At 36.2% G+C, this 18,820-nt stretch overlaps 1 protein-coding gene across 9 annotated transcripts in view; it reads left to right on the top strand.

Moving 5' to 3' along the window:
* The window catches only part of LOC128209759 (synaptotagmin-14-like), a 65,143-nt gene extending 47,262 nt beyond the window's left edge, over window positions 1-17,881 (top strand). For all 9 annotated transcript variants that reach the window (XM_052913956.1, XM_052913954.1, XM_052913955.1 and 6 more), the window contains 8 exons: window positions 1,730-1,921; window positions 6,243-6,533; window positions 7,751-7,917; window positions 9,229-9,508; window positions 10,790-10,947; window positions 12,471-12,657; window positions 13,434-13,646; window positions 14,424-17,881. In XM_052913956.1, coding sequence (XP_052769916.1) covers window positions 1,730-1,921; window positions 6,243-6,533; window positions 7,751-7,917; window positions 9,229-9,508; window positions 10,790-10,947; window positions 12,471-12,657; window positions 13,434-13,646; window positions 14,424-14,524 — 1,589 coding nt within the window. In that variant the 3' untranslated portion in view covers window positions 14,525-17,881. The remainder of the gene's footprint in view (window positions 1-1,729; window positions 1,922-6,242; window positions 6,534-7,750; window positions 7,918-9,228; window positions 9,509-10,789; window positions 10,948-12,470; window positions 12,658-13,433; window positions 13,647-14,423) is intronic.
* Window positions 17,882-18,820: the final 939 nt, after the last annotated feature.

Below are 18,820 nucleotides of genomic sequence, written 5' to 3'. Positions count from 1 at the left end.
AGATACTGGCTATTTGACTGCTGTCCTGTTAGAGTTTACCTTTTTAAAAGATGCTACATCTCTCTACTGTTTGCATTTCAATACGCAATATTAGAATGGAAGTAAGAAAGCCAAGTTCATTCAGGCAAATGTGGCATTTGTTAATCACAGAAAATTGTGGCATTTGTCAATTTGTCAGAGGGATTCCACTGGTGTCATCAAATTAGTGAACAAACACATTTACATGTTTGTTTATCCTTATCACTGCTTTTGATTGCCATGTTTTTTGTGCTTATTACATTGGAGAACCATTTGGTAGTAATTTGGCTTCATTTATGACCACTGTTGAAGCCGCTATCTTGTTAATTTTCCATGTTTTATTGTGTTCATTGATTTGATGATAAGAACAACAGGCAGTTGACTTTGTTGATATGAACTGAGAAATCTTTAGCGTAAGAAAATATGATATTTGAGTAAGAGAAATGAATATAAGTTTGCCTTATCCTCATAGCTAAGTAGTAAAACAAATCTTATCTAGTTAACTAGTTATTTTGTTACTTATTAAGTGGAATTCGCAAACCATAACTAGATCAATTAAACCTGTTAGCGCCTGAATATGGAATGCATTTATAGCTAAGTGGTAACACGAATCTTATTACGTTAACCAGGTTTTTTTTTTTTTTTGCCTAAGCGGTAATACAAATCTTATTACATTAACCAGTTAGTATGTTACTTATTAAGTGGAATTCGCAAACCATAACTAGTTAACCTGTTAGTGTTGTACAGCTAAAAAAGGTAATAGGTGGCAGTTCTGGGCACTTTCAAGCCTGTTTTTAATCTTATGATATTTATCTTACCAAAAAGGTAACGCGAATGTTAACTAGATAGCCATGTAATTATCGCAAAAATTAAGTGGTTAACACGAAACAATTCGCGAACTTTAACAGGTTATCTTACGGCAGTTATATGCCACCATACTAATGACATATGTTAAGTTCATTCAATATTTTTTAATAACAAATCAAATGTTTTTTCTCAAAATATCAAAATAACAGATATATGATTTTTTGAGAAATAAAGAAAAACAAATCATGAGTTTTTTCTTCAGTCTTCAGCATGTTTTTCTAATTAGCACAATAAAAGAAATCACATCACATTTCTCAGTATAGTATTTCCTATTATCTCATTTTATAATAGTTTGTCTAAGGTGTCCAGGGAAAACTGTCATGATTTTTTCCGGAATAAGCATTGTAATTGAATCTGGTACACTTGTTTTATTAATGAACTCGAAGAGATGTGTTATTAGACAAATAGTTCTGATGGTATGGATACAATCATCATACTCATTATGGAATTGTTCATATTTCATTAAAATGGAAAACCAGTAAGGTCAATGGAAATGCTTGTTGTTAATGGGTTTGTTTTTTTTGGTTTTTATCCACATGGAATACAAAATGGATTGCCTCAAACGTCTGGGATATGATGTTCCAGGATATGATGGAGGGGCTGGGTGGGGTGCAAGAGGGTATAAATGGAAAATGAGCTCCTCCCCCCCATTTAAAATCTGGAAAAAACTGTTGCCTCCAAACATGATAATAAAGGAGTTTGTTGTATCGCCCCCAACAGTAAAAGATGGTCAAGATATTTACTCTTGATCTAAGTCTCCCTCAATTTGAGGACTGACCATTTTCTTTTGTAATAATGCAATTACTTGTACTATATAAAGCATATTGGTATTGTTTATTTTCAGGAGCCTCATATGCATACAATGATGATGACACGTCTAGTGACAGTGACGATGAGGTTTTAAAGCGATTTAAGTCGTCACAAGAGGCGACAATCAAGCGCTCCTCCAGTCGGTACAGCCATAAAGCGGCTGACAGCCCAACACATGTACCTCACTCGCCTGGTAGACACCCGGTTAATAGAAATGGGTCCTTAGGTAAGCTACAAATTGTATTAGAGCATTGTACGGCCAATTTAGGCCATCGTTTGCAATATGTTTGTTTAAAGTGGCCCAAATGGCTCATCATAAATTCTGGGACTCATTGTTTTAAACTTCCAGCTGTTATTGTAGTTGTATTTGTGTTTTCTTTTGTGTTGTGAGTGCAACCTTATCAAGGTATAATTTATAAAAGGCTTATTATGTAATAGTAAGATGATATGAATTAAAATCTAAATGATTAAGAATAGGCGGAGTGAATGTAGCAAAAGAGCCCTTCTTAATCCTTAATTTTTAATTCAGGTCATCTAACTGACTTAGAAACAACCTCATTGACTTACACATTGTCAACGCAAAATCTGACGTACGGATTGCATTTAGTTGAATTAATTGATTAATTTCACCTTGGTGGGAATAAAACCATCAACCTCTTGGGTGAGAGTCAACCACCTTAAACACAGACCTCTCTCCTCCTTGTGAGGATCAAACCCATAATTTCTTGGTTGAGAGGCCGACACCTTAACCACTAGATCACTCTCAACCTGGTGGAAATTTGACACAAAACCTCTTGCGTAAGAGGCGGTCAGGTTTACCACTAGACCACTCTTACCCTGGTGGGGATTGAACACACAACCTCCGGTGGGAGGCGGTCACCTAAACAACTACTAGACCACTCAACCGGTTGGAAATTGAACACAAAACCTCGTGGGTGAGAGGCGGTCACATTTACCACTAGACCACTCTTACCCTGGTGGGGATTAAACACAGTCTCCTAGGTGGGAGGCGGTCACCTTAACAACTACTAGACCACTCAACCGGTTGGAAATTGAACACAAAACCTCGTGGGTGAGAGGGAGTCACGTTTACCACTAGACCACTCTCACCCTGGTGGGGATTAAACACAGTCTCATAGGGGGGAGGCGGTCACCTTAACAACTACAAGACCACTCAACCGGTTGGAAATTGAACACAAAACCTCGTGGGTGAGAGGGAGTCACGTTTACCACTAGACCACTCTCACCCTGGTGGGGATTAAACACAGTCTCCTAGGTGGGAGACAGTGACACTCAGTCTCTTGGGTTTGCCTGATGTCAACAGAGTTCAGGGGTGAGTTGTATATGCAAGGGTACCAGATGAGAGCCCTCCTTACGTACCTATGCAACAACCTCATTTTGAAAAGTTAACTATAAAGATGGAAAAAGTTAAAAAGGGCAGGAAATGTTAAGCCAAGCCTCAAAGAAGTCTGAGTGATTTTTACTGTTCATCTTAGATACAGATTTCTATTCAAACAATTGGAATCAAAACAGCGCCCTCTGCAATACAGCTTAATTCAAGCCACGGGAGAGGCTGTCTTGTAACATACTGTAGCATAGTCAGGGTCAGATCCAGGATTTGAAGTTAGTGAGGCATAACTTAAGTGGCGTAAGCTTTTGACTTGCGAGCTACCCTCAGAGCCTAAATTGTTTTGGTTAAAAGTGTTGGCTGGGGGTTAAACGGTCCTACCAGTCCAAAAGGGTGCATTTTAGGCATATTTTATTACTTTTTTATTCCTATTTTGAAATAAAAAGTAAACTTGGATTAGCTAGTAGCATATAGAATTTCTTCTGAGATATCTTCTGCACAAGATATCAGTTGTGTGTTGGATTAGTTTCAAACTGCCTTTGTCATCCATTTCTTGACAGAAAATGATTCACAATTATCATTTCCAAGTTAGAGTTATTCATTTCAATTTGAAATAGAAGTAATTAGTTTTAACATGATAGAAACTTGAATGATTGCATATCTGTTGTGATTAAAACATTAATTAAAAATTTGAATAATAGACTGGAAATGTCATTTACATTTAAAGTGGTTTATAAAGTGCACTTTTTATACGCCCGAAGGGTCGTATTATGTTATGGCCTCCATCGTCTGTCCGTCTGTCTGTCCGTCCGTTAGCAATTCCGTGTCCGGGCCACAAATTGGTCACTAATAAAGTCATTTTCAAATAACTTTATACAAAGCATCATTACATTAAAAGGATGTGTCGCGCGCAATTTCCAGGTCCATACCTCAAACACTAGAATCACCATGGGGGGGGGACGTTAGCAATTCCATGTCCAGGCCATAACTGGGTTACTACTAAAGCAATTTTCAAATAACTTTATACAAATCATCTCTACATTAAAAGGATTTGTCAAGCATGCTTTCCAGGTCCGTACCTCAAAGGCTAATTTCACTGGGGGGCGTTAGCAATTCCGTGTCCGAGCCATAACTTTGTAACTAATAAAGCGATTTTCAAATAACTTTATACAAATCATCACTACATTAAAAGGATGTGTCGCGCGCAATTTCCAGGTCCATACCTCAAAGACTAGAATCATCATGGGGGTGTGTTGGCAAATCCGTGTCCGGGCCACAACTTGGTCACTAATAAAGTCATTTTCAAATAACTTTATACAAAGCATCATTACATTAAAAGGATGTGTCGCGAGCAATTTCCAGGTCCATACCTCAAACACTAGAATCACCATGGGGGGGGGGACGTTAGCAATTCCATGTCCAGGCCATAACTGGGTTACTACTAAAGCAATTTTCAAATAACTTTATACAAATCATCTCTACATTAAAAGGATTTGTCAAGCATGCTTTCCAGGTCCGTACCTCAAAGGCTAATTTCACTGGGGGGCGTTAGCAATTCCATGTCCGGGCCATAACTTGGTAACTAATGAAGCGATTTTCAAATAACTTTATACAAATCATCACTACATTAAAAGGATGTGTTGCGCGCAATTTTCAGGTCCATACCTCAAAGACTAGAATCATCATGGGGGTGCGTTAGCAAATCCGTGTCCGGGCCACAACTTGGTCACTAATAAAGTCATTTTCAAATAACTTTATACAAAGCATCATTACATTAAAAGGATGTGTCGCGAGCAATTTCCAGGTCCATACCTCAAACACTAGAATCACCATGGGGGGGGGGACGTTAGCAATTCCATGTCCAGGCCATAACTGGGTTACTACTAAAGCAATTTTCAAATAACTTCATACAAATCATCTCTACATTAAAAGGATTTGTCAAGCATGCTTTCCAGGTCCGTACCTCAAAGGCTAATTTCACTGGGGGGCGTTAGCAATTCCGTTTCAATATTGGAAGTTTAAGCCTTTGTTGTTAATACTTCACACCTAGTAAGCAGTATACTAGTTTATTATGAAATAAAGTGTGGCAAATCATAAGGAGTGTTAAAACAAAAATACTAAAAGCTGGATATCATCTTTGAAGACCACAATTTTTATTAGCGTTTATAACGCTATTGAAAATTAATTACGGCTGTGGTGTTGCATGATTGGTTGATTGACATTATCATTTGATGTCATCAATGTATCATTAACAGGTCAATATATCCACGGGTGGCCATCTGGACTAGCCAGCTGTTTTCTAATTTTTTCTCAACTTTATTGGCGTGGATTTAAACCCACTAAAACCAAAATACTTTTGTATGCTATAACTGTATTTTTTTTTGCAATTTCAATATCAAAGAATAAAATGATGATAAAATAAGTGTTTTCAGATGCATTACTGGGAAAACTAATTTTTGGTCCAAAAACATGAGCGAGTCACTTCAATACATTTGTTCGGATATTTCAACAGTTTACTGTACACATATCAACAGATAGTAATATTGTCTACCGACTATAAAAAGGGCTTCTTTAATACATTAAACTAATGTCCCCAGTAGAACTATGTAGTTGAAAGGTTACGTCCAGGCAAAACAGTTAACGAAATCTTTTATTTTCTTTTTATGTCAGCCATGCATTTATTCTAGGGTGTCACAGTATGAGGGTATAGTGAATCTAGTATCAAATCTTCCCGCAGTCATGATCTTGCAAATACCACAAAACCTACGTTAATTTCCAAGGGTATAATTTATTTCTGCATCTATAATGTCAAACAATTCCCTACTGTTTTCCAAGGCAAGGATTTGACACAGTATCAGACATATTTCCATCACAATATGGCCTTCACATGTGATACATGAGAGAAATATATTCGCTGCTATTGTCATCATGTGGGAACAGATGCACAATGTGGCAGAAATTAATCAAATGGCCATAAAGGTTGTGATCTGTGAATTGGTAAATAGATGGCAAATCATACAAGCACATTTAATAACCTGATTGAGAGAATTCACTCAATGGCATGGAAAATTATATAACTTACTCTTATTATCATTCGGTAAAACTAATCAAATTTATGTTATGGATTTTCCCTCTGGTACCATAAAAATGTTTAATATTTATCAAGAAAATAACTATTTCTCTGGATTGTCTGTTTCAGATAAGTCAAGTCCAGTGCATAGAGACAGAATGACAATAGACAATGAGACAGCAGCCCCTCCTGCAGCCCCTTTTCAGAGGTCTTCCAAACCATCAACCCCCACTACCCCAATATCTCAAACAGGGCCTCGTGTGGGGAAACTTATTGATATGGATTCCCCCAAAAGGGCCTCTATACCTTCCTCCCCAGCTTCCAGTAAGGCTACCAGTGGGGACAGTGGGATGGTAATTCTCCATGGGGACCCCAGCAGTGACAAACAGGTGCTCACACAGGGGGAGGAGTCAGGAACAGGTGAGTGAAAGCTGACCTAGAATTTTGAATTTCTTGATTTCCCATGACGAGCCCAACAGTAACAGTCAGGTGTTCGCTCAGTGGAAGGAAAAAAGGAAAAGGTGAGTGATAGCTGATAGGCTGCCTAGTATTTTGAATTTCTTGATTTCCCATGGTGACCCCTGCAGTGACAATTAAACAGGTGCCCATACAAGGGGTCCGGAGTCTGGAATAGGATGGAGAAAATTGATTGGCTGCCCTGTATTTGAATTTATTTATTCCTTTGGTGAGCCCCACAGTGACAGATAAATGCTCACTCAAGGGGTGGAGTCTGGAAAAGGTGAGTGAAAGCTGATTGGCTGACTTGTATTTAGAATTTCTTGATTTCCCATGGTGAGCCCAGCAGTGACAAAAAGGTGCTCACATGATGGAAGGAGTCTGGAATAGGTGAGTGAAAACGTTTTGTATTTTGAATTTCTTGATTTCACATGGGAGTCCAAAAGTAACAGACAAGTGCTTACACAGGAGCTGATTCAGAAAAAGGCAAGTGAAGGCTAATAGGCTATCTTGTATTTTGAATTCCTTGAAGGTGCTCACAGAAGGGAAGGGGTCTGGAATAGGTGAGTGAAAGCTCATAAGATATCTTGTATTTTGAATTTCTTGATTTCCCATGGTCCAGCAATGATAGACAGGTGGTTACACAGAACAATAGTGTCAGGAATGGTTAAAAGGAAATTGATTGGGTCCCCTGTATTTCAATTTCTTTATCCCCCTGGTGACCCCCCCACAGGTACAGACAGGTGCTTACACAGGCGGAGAAGTCATGAATAGGCTAATAGGCTGTTTTGTATTTGATTTTTTTATCCACCCACCCCACCCCTGGTGAGCCCCATAGTGACAGATGGGTGCTCACTCTGGGGGAGGAGTCAGGAACAGAACTGTAGGAAGAAATGATAAGCTGATCTTTATACCTCTCTGAGATTTCCTACAGTGATATACAGGTGCTTTTTAGTGAAGCGGTTCATAAACACAACTCTGTCAATGCCAGTACCAGTCTTTATGGCCAAGTTTAAGCCTTCTTTAAGTGACCCCCTCCCCCACCCCCAAAAAGCTGGGGTATTGCACAAGATCGTGTATAGATCCTAATCTTGGTTGCTTTCTGATGTGTGTAATCATTGATCCGATCTCAGATCAATAATCAAAGAAAAACCTTGCAACCCTTTACTCTCATATTCCAGGTACTGGTTCCACCCCAGGGGCTGAGTCATTGGCAGGTCAGGGGTCAGTGGTTTCCATGACAACGTCCGTGACAACAGGCTCAGCCAACACACCAGAGGGGGCACAGACGTTTAACAACCAGGCATATGATGGCACCTCTGTACAGGAGAGTGAACAGAATACTGACGTATGTAAATGTCCAGGTTACGAAAGAAAATGTCATATAGCCTCAGTGATGTTTTTGGCGTCCATGTGAAAGGCTTAGCCTTATGCGTAAAAAACCCTGTTTGTTTCCGGTGTGATGACCTACCCTAATTCTAAGTGATGTATAGAGGCTTATATATAGAGAGATTTTTTGGTAAAAGAAAAAACTCAAGAAATAATTTGCCTAATAAAAACAAAAAGATAATTTACAACCAATTATCACAATTTTTGGGGCACAAAACCAGAAACAAACATTATTTTTTTTGACATCTTAACTGTTTTTAAAATTCACTTAAAAACCTTGATTTTTTTAAAGAAGTTATGCAAAAACCTTTAACCTTAGTTATTAGTGCACAAAGTTTCATATAATCAGTATTAATATGCAAATGTATGGCAAGGCCCAGAACTCTGGCTTGATAATTGTCAGGTTATGCTCTGTTCATCATTGTATAAAAAAAGTACACATGTTACCTCGCAGCAGAGCAATATGCATTCAGTAGGAAACTTGGATTTATTATCATAGTTGTTCTGATTATTGATTTCTTTGAGTAGTTTTCAAGAAATGGCATGGACAAAGTGTGTTAAATAAAAATGAATGAAGGGAGATAAATTTGCTTCAAAGTGCCCATGAGTTATATTTCATGTGAGAGCAACAATTTCACATTGCTATCTATCAATGTTCCAAGTTTCATTCAATTCCTTAAAATAGTTTCTAAAGTACATCAGATATCAATAAAAGTTATAATTGTCACGCTTCTCACACAACTGTTGTTGATAATCATTTGATATCAGTGGCTCGTTAGTTTTCATTAAATTTTAATTTTTGCACAATCATAATTAATAGTTTTCCTGTCTGTTAAATGTCATTTCTTTGTTGGCGCTAACCAATATTTCTTAATTTTTCCTTGTAATTTTAGAGGTGTAATAGAATCTTGCTTTTTCTCAGAAAAAGATATTCAGAAAAATATTACTTGTGCATTATGACTAATAATTATCTATTCTATTGTTTTGGGGTTTTTTTTAGGGGAGGGGGGTGTGTGTGTGGGGGGGGGCTATTGAGTTGAATTTATTTTTGTTTTGGGTTGTTGTTGTTTTTTGGGTTTTTTTTGTTGTTGTTTTTTTTTTTTTTTTTGGGGGGGGGGGGGCGGGGATTTTGTGTGTTTGTTCTGATATATAGGGCTTAAATGCCAGTACACTTTTTCAAGGGAGTGAGCATCTGCAGCCCCCTGTTAACCTAGTTTATGCCACAAGTACCAAGCATGATGAAAATCTTTTTTACTGCAATCTATTTCAGGAGCACCTGTTTGACGTCAGCGATCTACAAAATGATATTCCACTCATATCCAAATGCGGAAGTATAGAGGTCACTTTCAGCTACATTTCCCGTAAAGGTCGAATGGAGGTCACCATTCACCAAGCACAGGAAATTCCCGCCAAGGAACGGGGAGGGGCCAATAATACTCAGGTTCGACTTCTTCTACTGCCGACAAAGAAACAGCGGCATAAAACGAAAGTGAAACAGGGTGATAACCCAGGATATGAGGAAACATTTGTGTTCAACAAAATATCAGAAGGTAAAATTTGGTGACTTTTAACATAAATAAATTTGTGTGAACTTTGATTCTGTCTATAGCTTGTGTGTTGTTGTTGTTGTGTTTACCGAGAGAAAAAAAATGTTTGGAATAGTGTCTAGCATTGTGCTGTCAGTTTTGCTGTTCTCATAGTCTGCAAAATCTTTCAAGAAGACCATAGCTGGAAAACCTTTTAAAGCTATGACATGAAACTTGGTATGTGAACATGTTCCCTATGACAATGAGCTATAGATGTGTAGAAAGTTTTATCATTCAGACTGTATAAATTCTTGAGTTATGTCTCAATGAGAAAAGAACGGATGCACGATTTTAGCTATCTGCTTGGGGTTCTTTGTTCATCATATTACGTTTATGTTATAAGCCTTTATTTGAAGTTTGCTCGAATGTTTGGTTCAGTATTTGATTATGGCACTCTCTCCTGCATTAAGTGATAGGATTTCCAACACTTTTTATCATATCAAAAACTTTGCAAATATTTTCAATGTGTTCTTGCATTTCTTGAAATGTGAAACTTCTAGAATTAAACAACATGTCACTTAAAAACAGATGTAATGTTGAGCATTTGACAGTAGCTGATATTTCACGCAATCAAATATTTATAAGATTCTAATATTTGGAATTCAACTAATGCTAGAAAGTTAGAACCCCTGCATAGTACTCCTTAATAAATCATTCAACATTTCAGATAATCATTGGAATCATGCTAGTTTTAATGCAGTCTTTTTCATGTCCCAGGATTTGTTGAAATATTTATAACTTGCAATCTCATGAAAGATTCATGGGTCTAAATCAGGCTGAAAGTTATGGCTTTAAATATGGAGTAGAGCATAATTCCGAAATTATGCAAATTACAGAAATATTATACAATTATTGACTAGTAAGCCACTGAATACTATCCAATATTCACTTGCAGAAAGTCATATTGACCGAGGGGCACTAGTCAATAAGTGTCTCATTATATGATAACTAAGTCGCAAACCCATAAGAATATGAAGAGAACTTATAAAGAACCGAATCAGAAAACATTAAATTTATTAATATGACATTTTATATTTAGGTAATAATTATGAGGAAACTCCAGTGAAATATATATTTTGCTTTGTTGATGGCTATCTGGACCAATGATCGAGAGACTGTCTACTTATAGGTCATATAATAACCACCATTACAATTTTCAGTCTGTACACAGTAAAGAGTATAAATGAGACAAGAGCATGAAAATAAATGGATGATTTCTTTATTTGGTCCTTGTGTTTAATTCAGAGGATGTGTCAAGCTTTGGTGTACGATTCCGTCTATACGGGGTGGAGCGTATGCGACGAGAGCGAATGATCGGGGAGAGCATTATTGGTTTTGCATCTCTCAATCTCGACCAACCTTCCACACACTGGGTCATTCTCGAACCTCGCAGCAATCTCAGCGTATGTCATGTTAAAGATCAGTGTAGATTATAATTTTGGTTGAGTGTAGGTTACATATTGGGGTTTGTGTAGGTTACATATTCAGTTCAATAGATGTTGCATCATATTTGGTTGAATGCATACAGTAAGTTACATTCAGTTGAATGTAGGTTAAATATCAGTTCAGTGAAGGTTACTTATTCAGTTGAGTGTAGGGTTACAAATTCAATTGAGTGTAGGTTACATATTCAATTGAGTGTAGGGTTACATATTCAATTGAGTGTAGGTTACATATTCAGTTGAGTGTAGGGTTACATATTCAATTGAGTGTAGGTTACATATTCAATTGAGTGTAGGTTACATATTCAATTGAGTGTAGGTTACATATTCAATTGAGTGTAGGTTACATATTCAGTTGAGTGTAGGTTACATATTCAGTTGAGTGTAGGTTACATATTCAATTGAGTGTAGGTTACATATTCAGTTGAGTGTAGGTTACATATTCAGTTGAGTGTAGGTTACATATTCAGTTGAGTGTAGGTTACATATTCAATTGAGTGTAGGGTTACATATTCAGTTGAGTGTAGGTTACATATTCAGTTGAGTGTAGGGTTGCATATTCAATTGAGTGTAGGTTACATATTCAGTTGAGTGTAAGGTTACATATTCAGTTGAGTGTAGGTTACATATTCAATTGAGTGTAGATTACATATTCAATTGATTGTAAGTTACATATTAAGTTGAGTGTAGGTTACATATTCAGTTGAGTGTAGGTTACATATTCAGTTGAGTGTAGGGTTACATATTAAGTAGAGTGTAAGTTACATATTCAGTTGAGTGAGGGTTACATATTCAGTTGAGTGTAGGGTTACATATTCAGTTGAGTGTAGGGTACATATTCAGTTGAGTGAGGTTGACATATTCAGTTGAGTGTAGGGTACATATTCAGTTGAGTGTAGGGTACATTTTCAGTTGAGTGTAGGGTTACATATTCAGTTGAGTGTAGGGTACATATTCAGTAGAGTGTAGGGTACATATTCAGTAGAGTGTAGGGCACATATTCAGTTCTGTGTAGGTTTCATATTATATATAGTGTAGCTTACATATTAGGTAGAGTGTAAGTTGAATAAGTTTTTAGTAGGATGAAGGTTACAAGTTCAGTTCAGTGAGGAAAACATAGTGTGCCAAAGAAAGGTAAGGAGTCCATTAAGAGTAGTGTTTGTTTTCAATCAATTGTAGATTATGTAATCAGTTGAGTGTAGTTTACATAGTTTTTTTCCTTTGCTTATGTTGCAGTCTCTGTTATATAGAATTGTTAAAGATGAAATGGAATAAAATGATTTAATACATTTTTGAGTCATAAATTATTCAAGGTAATTGCAGGGTAACTCCCATCACCTGTTTGTTTAAATATGACTCAAATCAGGACCTCCGAGTATAACTTATTCATGAATCTCATTGTTCTTCATATTCTGCATGTGTAAAAGATTACAGAAATAAGATATCTTCATGTAAAACCATTCTATGGATAATTGCTATTGCAGCAAGGAGATTCTAACGCTGATGTTGCGAGTCTGTCTCGAAGTGATGCCTCCTCCACCCAGTCACTACAACATGGGGGCATGCCGGAACTTCTGCTTGGCCTTGCGTATAACGGCACGACGGGGCGACTATCTGTCGAGGTGATTAAGGGCAGTTACTTTAGGAATATGGCCATGAATAGGCCTCCAGGTACGTTATATGGAGGGAAATCTATTAATAGATTCTCATCTGTATTTTAGAAAAATGGGTTGCGGGTAAAATAAATAAAATTTTGTAATTAAAACTATGGTGGCATGTTACTGCCGTGAGGTAACCTGTTCACTTACGCAAATTGTTTTGACATGTTAATCACCTAATTTTCACGATAATCATTGGGTATTTTGTTATCTTAAGGCAGTACTTTTTATTTATATGCCACCATATGAAACAGCATAATATTTTGTGTGTTCATTTAAACTTTGGTGCCTCGCATTTCTACCACTCTCCTGGGCTGCGTTTGTATAAAAAATGTTGGGTCAGGGAAATTCCTTTGAAATTAACAATGATCCATGTTTTTTTTAAGCTTTCTTGATTTTCCAGTCATTTCAAGCAATATTACAGCCTATTTGTGCTGATCTACACATTCATGTCATAAATAATTTATATTGAGATTAGTTTTGGCACTAGACTGTGATCTCCAGGAATTGGGACGTAATGACCCATTTGGTCTTAGTGTCTCTCAGAGGAGAGGGCTTTCACTGAGCAAACACATCTCAATGATTTACTGCTCACTATTGGGGTCTTTATGTACATTGACAAATTTCCTGGCATTTTTACACTTAGCTTTAATGTGGGTAAGAGCGTTTACTGACATTTGTATATATACCAATGATTGATTGTGAGATTTCTTTGATACCCAAGCCACTGATAAAACACGAGATAAAAAAATATCCCCTGAAATGTATAATCATAAATTTCCATTTCAGACACCTACGTAAAGTTGACGCTAATAGCTCCTAATGGAAAGGAGGTCGCCCACAGCAAAACGTCAGTACGTCGAGGACAGCCAAACCCACTGTTTAAGGAAACGTTCATGTTCCAAGTGGCATTGTTTCAGCTTGCCGATGTCACACTTATGGTCTCGGTGTATAACAAGAAATCTATGAAGAAGAAGGAAATGATTGGCTGGTTTGCTCTAGGTACCGAAAATTGCTTTAATTTCACGTGGTTTCAATTTTGCTATATTAACTTAATCCTAACATGCAGTTTGTACATAAAATTATGAAAATAACTTGGGACATTAGGTCCAACTAAATTATGTTTCATTTGATTAATTCAAATTTTTTGTTAACTGCCCAATTCTATTATTTCACCATAAAATTCATCATCTGCAACCACAGTACTTTCGTTACAATTCATACATACTGTGGGACAATTGACTGACAAAACCTCATTTTAATGAATATGCATGAGGCAGGAGAGACAACTCTTCTTCCAATGAATCGCATGTTCCACTCAAACAACACTATTATTGTTCTGAGAAGGCGGACCAGATTCATCTCCAGCTATCGGCAGAATATTTTTCAACCGTAAAGCATCTGGTACTTTGAGAAACCAATGAAACTGCCGCATTAATTATTCATGATTACGAGATTTTCCAACCAAATTGCCCATGGTACACAACCATAGTATAGTGTAGTGTGTATCGGGTGTATCCGACGATGCATAAAGTCTGGGGAAAAAATGGTGCAAATGATAAACATATTTTGATATACTTAAATGCCAAAATTAACCCTACTTTCATGTGAAGCAATGTTGCATTAATTAATTATTTTAGACTTATAATTGTAGAGTTATAACCTTTCTAAACTGAAAAAAAAAAAAAAACAGACAAGCATTTACATTCCCTTGTAGGCACTCTTGTTTTTAAAGAATGTTTAAAGCTTTTATTGAACTTTAACTTTCTATACCTGCAGGCTTGAACAGCTCAGGAGACGAAGAAAGTTCCCACTGGACGGACATGAGAGAAAGCAAGGGAGATCAGATATGTCGCTGGCATGTGTTGCTGGAGTCCTAGTGATCACTTCCCTTTGCCAAGGGTTGGAGATTATCTGCTCATTTGATGCTTGAGTCCTTGTGGTTACCTCCCTTTTCGAAGGGAGATTGGGTCTTATTGATTATCTCCCGTAACCAAGGAAAATACTTGCCTTTGGGCTGAAAAACCTTAGTTGGTTTACCGGTAAATTTACCTGAATTACCGGTACACTGATGTTCCAGAGCAGAGTTGTAGCAACTGTTGTTGAAGAGCTCTTTAATAACGCTCAAGGCCAAGAATCATTAGTGAAAGTAGAAATTATCACATTAAAAAAATATGTGAACAAGGATTACCCTGCTTGAAGTTTATACTCTCACCAGACAGCAAATTCTGTTTTATAAAATGAGCTGGAATCTTTTTTTTTCACTCATTTAAAAAGTAAATATTGTCTTTGAAAGTAGTCTGTGCCATTGACAAGGTTAAAAAATGATCTGCAGCCAATTATAAAATTGGTTAATTCTTTGGTTAGAATAAATTTAGCCAAGTTATTAATAGATTGGTCAATAGTTATCCAAAATGTTTATTTTTAAATGTTTAAATATGGGAATAAGCCAAAAGTTAACCTATGGACAACTTCTTGATCTTATACAATTGTGTACAGGTGTGTGAGTAATTAAGTGACGATAATACCATTGCTTCCAACCTCACATGTTGAAACTTGATCTACATCTAGATTGTGAATATTACTGAAAGTGCTTCTGTGACAGGAATCACTGAAATAACTTTTGTGACAGGAATCACTGAAAGAACTTTTGTGACAGGAATCACTGAAAGAACTTATGTGACTGGAATCACTGAAAGAACTTCTGTGACGGGAATCGCTGAAAGAACTTTTGTGACAGGAATCACTGAATGAACTTCTTTGACAGGAATCCCTGAAAGAACTTCTGCGACTGGAATCACTGAAATAACTTCTGTGACTGGAATCACTGAAATAACTTCTGTGACAGGAATCACTGAAATAATTTTGTGACAGGAATCACTGAAATAATTTTGTGACAGGGATCACGGAATGGACTTCAGTCACAGGAATCACAGAAAAGAATTCAGTGACATAACTTTTTCATTGCTTTTATTTGCAGAGAAAAAATGACCAAGTGCATTTGTAAATGTGCATTTGTTACTGTATGTGTTATAGTCAGTAGGCTTAAAAAATGACTTTGGCTAAACACTACATTGTAGTTTTCCTTTTATATATACATGTACATGTATGTAGTATTTGAGGGGGCAATATACATGTATATTTAGTTACCCTTTACTGATAAGGGGCCGTAAACATCAAGCAACTTCAGTTATTTAATGGAATAATGCCTTTTCTCCATGTTGAATTTTAGAAACAAACAATGTTAATATATATACTAAAAATGTAAAATTAAGCTTTATTCATAATTGCTTATGCATATATTTTGTGAAAAGTAGAGTTTACATGAAATGATCCCACTCAAAAATTTGGAATTTTTCACTATGTTAAAAATATCACACTTAAAAAGTTACTTGGTGAATATTTCCCCAAATAACCATTATACACTACACTGATATGTTATAATAATTGTTATTTATTCAAAGTTTATCATTATGCTGCACAGTGTCACATATTGTTGATTTTGTCATCTATGATATGTATACATGTGAATGTCTCGTATATGTTTAGAAGGTTTAGTTTGTTAATAATTTGTGTCGCATCTGGCTATTTGGTGTTTTCTGGACAAATTGGACATTTTCAGCTTGCCTCTTTTCTGAACGTTGTCATGACCTTGTTGTCGTAGTCTGCTCAAAAACCTTAACCATGGCCATAACTCAAAAGCTGAAATGAAACTTGGTACACATGCTACCAGAGACAATAGGCACAGCATGGTCCATAACTGTGGCATTAATAATTGTTGAATTATTCCCCCTTTTTGAATGAATTAAACAGATGAGAGTTGGTGTCTGCTCTGCAGCGCTCTTGTTAACGAAGAGAAAAGAAAAGAGAAGATATTAAATCGAATCATTACTGCCACTAGATATGTGAATAAGATAATGCATTTTATTATTAGTTTTTTCACTTATGTGTATATGAAATAAATTAACTTAAAGCGTTTATTTCACACAATTAAAACATATGATTGAGACAGTCTTTCAATGTGTTTTTCTCATCTGATGTATTACATTTAATATAAGCAAATCAAATTCTGAACTGGGAAAGATTGTATGACTGAGGGTTGTGTTTATTTTTGTACCTGCACCATTTTATGTCCCAGACATAAAATCTTTCAGAAGAAAAATAAACGCGTAACCAGCCTCCATAAGATTGCCCATAAATAGGAAAAAAAATGCTACTAGCATAAAATATTATTATTTTAATTGAAAAACATACCTTCACATTACAAAAATTTGACTTCATTTCCAAAATCCACAAAAGACCAAATTGCCATATGCGGCTCACGTATATTAAATGTTCATGTTGTTGTGAAGTTTTGGTGACCAAGGGTATATGTCAAACATTCCACATCTTTTTAAACAATAAACATACACATTTGTTTTATTGAGCATTGTTTTGGAGCAGAGGTGACTTCAATAACATGCCCTTATATACTTATATTGATTGCGTAAGTTTCCTATCATTTTATTTGTTCATACACTGCTAACTAAAGACAAAACCTGTATTCATATATTTTATGCTATTAGTGTCATAATTGGCCTGTTCATTATTGATCTATTAGCATGTTTAATCGGGTGTTTCCACCTATTCATAAAGCAAGTCCCGGCTTGGGTTATTTTTACATTGGAAGTGGTTTTGAATTCATCTTAAATTTCTTAGATTATATTACAAGGTACAGTGCTTTGAAAATAGTGACATTTTCAAGACATTATAAGTTACGAGGTTAGTTGGTGACCCGATATTGCATACACAGGGCAAAGGAAACCACATCCTTTATTAATATGCTTTCATGCGCCCCTTATATCCCATATCATGTCACCTAGTAACCCCGTAAAGTATATATCACATCCACAACCTGTTTGCATGTTTAAATATTTCATTTACTAATCGGAATTGGAAAATAGACACCATTTTGGGACATTATAAATTTGATGACCCAATATGGAAAAATATTGTGTCGCCTCGTGACCAGTCCTGGACCAATGGCGATGCGTCATTAATGTAGGATGTGTGATATATATTCATAAACTTTTTACCCTCTTAAATGATTTATTTCGCACATCTGGTGGTCATAAGTTATTGCAATGTGTTCTGTTATACCTACCTATTTATTGAATTGATGATTGAATTGAACCATGAGAAATGCTTGAATGTTAACATGAAGATCGTTATAATGAGTTATTAAAATAAGAATATCATCCTTTGACTTTTCATTTCTTTTCGCTTTTCAATGTATTTGGTGTACCGGGTATGCATTCAAGTCCAACCTTTGGTATTACTGTTTGCAAATGGAATTAGTGTTTAAAGTTTTGAAGCATTGAACGTACCAGAGTTTAGCCCTGTAGTGTGTAGACTGTAGTGTGACCTCAATTATGCCATTATGCTGCTAAATGGATGTGATTAAGGTTTGCACAATGGAATTATTTAGCCGAGTTGCGCATGTATCAGGAAAATTATATTAAAATTTAAGCGCTATACCAACCATCATCATGATCCTAAAAACACTAACCTCGTTTTTCATATTTTTGCCTTGACTAAGTTTTTGTGAAAGCCGACCTTGACTCAACAATCAATAGGCTTATCTACTTACAACCCTGCAAGAGGTGAGTGGTCATGTGGTAACGATGTCCGCCTTTTAACCAAGAGGTTGTTTTTTGCCCCGCCAGGCCCCAATATCACAAAAATACTCAAGTCAAATCTCAACATCAATTTATTTACCATGATAAAGGCATAGTATAATTCAAAATCTTGCATGTTTTATACTTTTGGGAAATTTATTTGCTCATAGAATGTGTTGATAAACAATTTTGTCAATATCTAAAAAAAAACTAATTATAGAGCAAAACATATACCAGGTAACTTGGGTAATTATTAAATACAATGTATTGTACTTAAATATATTTATGGCTTTAGAATATTTTTCCCTTGGAATCTTTACCAAAGGCTTTAATCAACATATTCTTTGAGAGAATGTGCTTAAAAGGGGTAAAAACATATACAATTTTTAAAAAATATTCATGCTATGTGGTAAAATGAGTTGAGACTGAGATTGAGATTTGACTTCAGTTTTTTCTTGATATAGACATCATGTGGCCTCTCCAAAATGTCACTAGTACAGGCTTCTACCCAGGAAATGG

The sequence above is a fragment of the Mya arenaria genome, chromosome 11 (genome assembly GCF_026914265.1).
Source record: "Mya arenaria isolate MELC-2E11 chromosome 11, ASM2691426v1".
In the NCBI taxonomy this organism is placed as follows: domain Eukaryota; kingdom Metazoa; phylum Mollusca; class Bivalvia; order Myida; family Myidae; genus Mya; species Mya arenaria.
The sequence above is the reverse complement of the archived record's forward strand: the minus strand, read 5'-3'. Positions and strand labels throughout refer to the sequence as shown.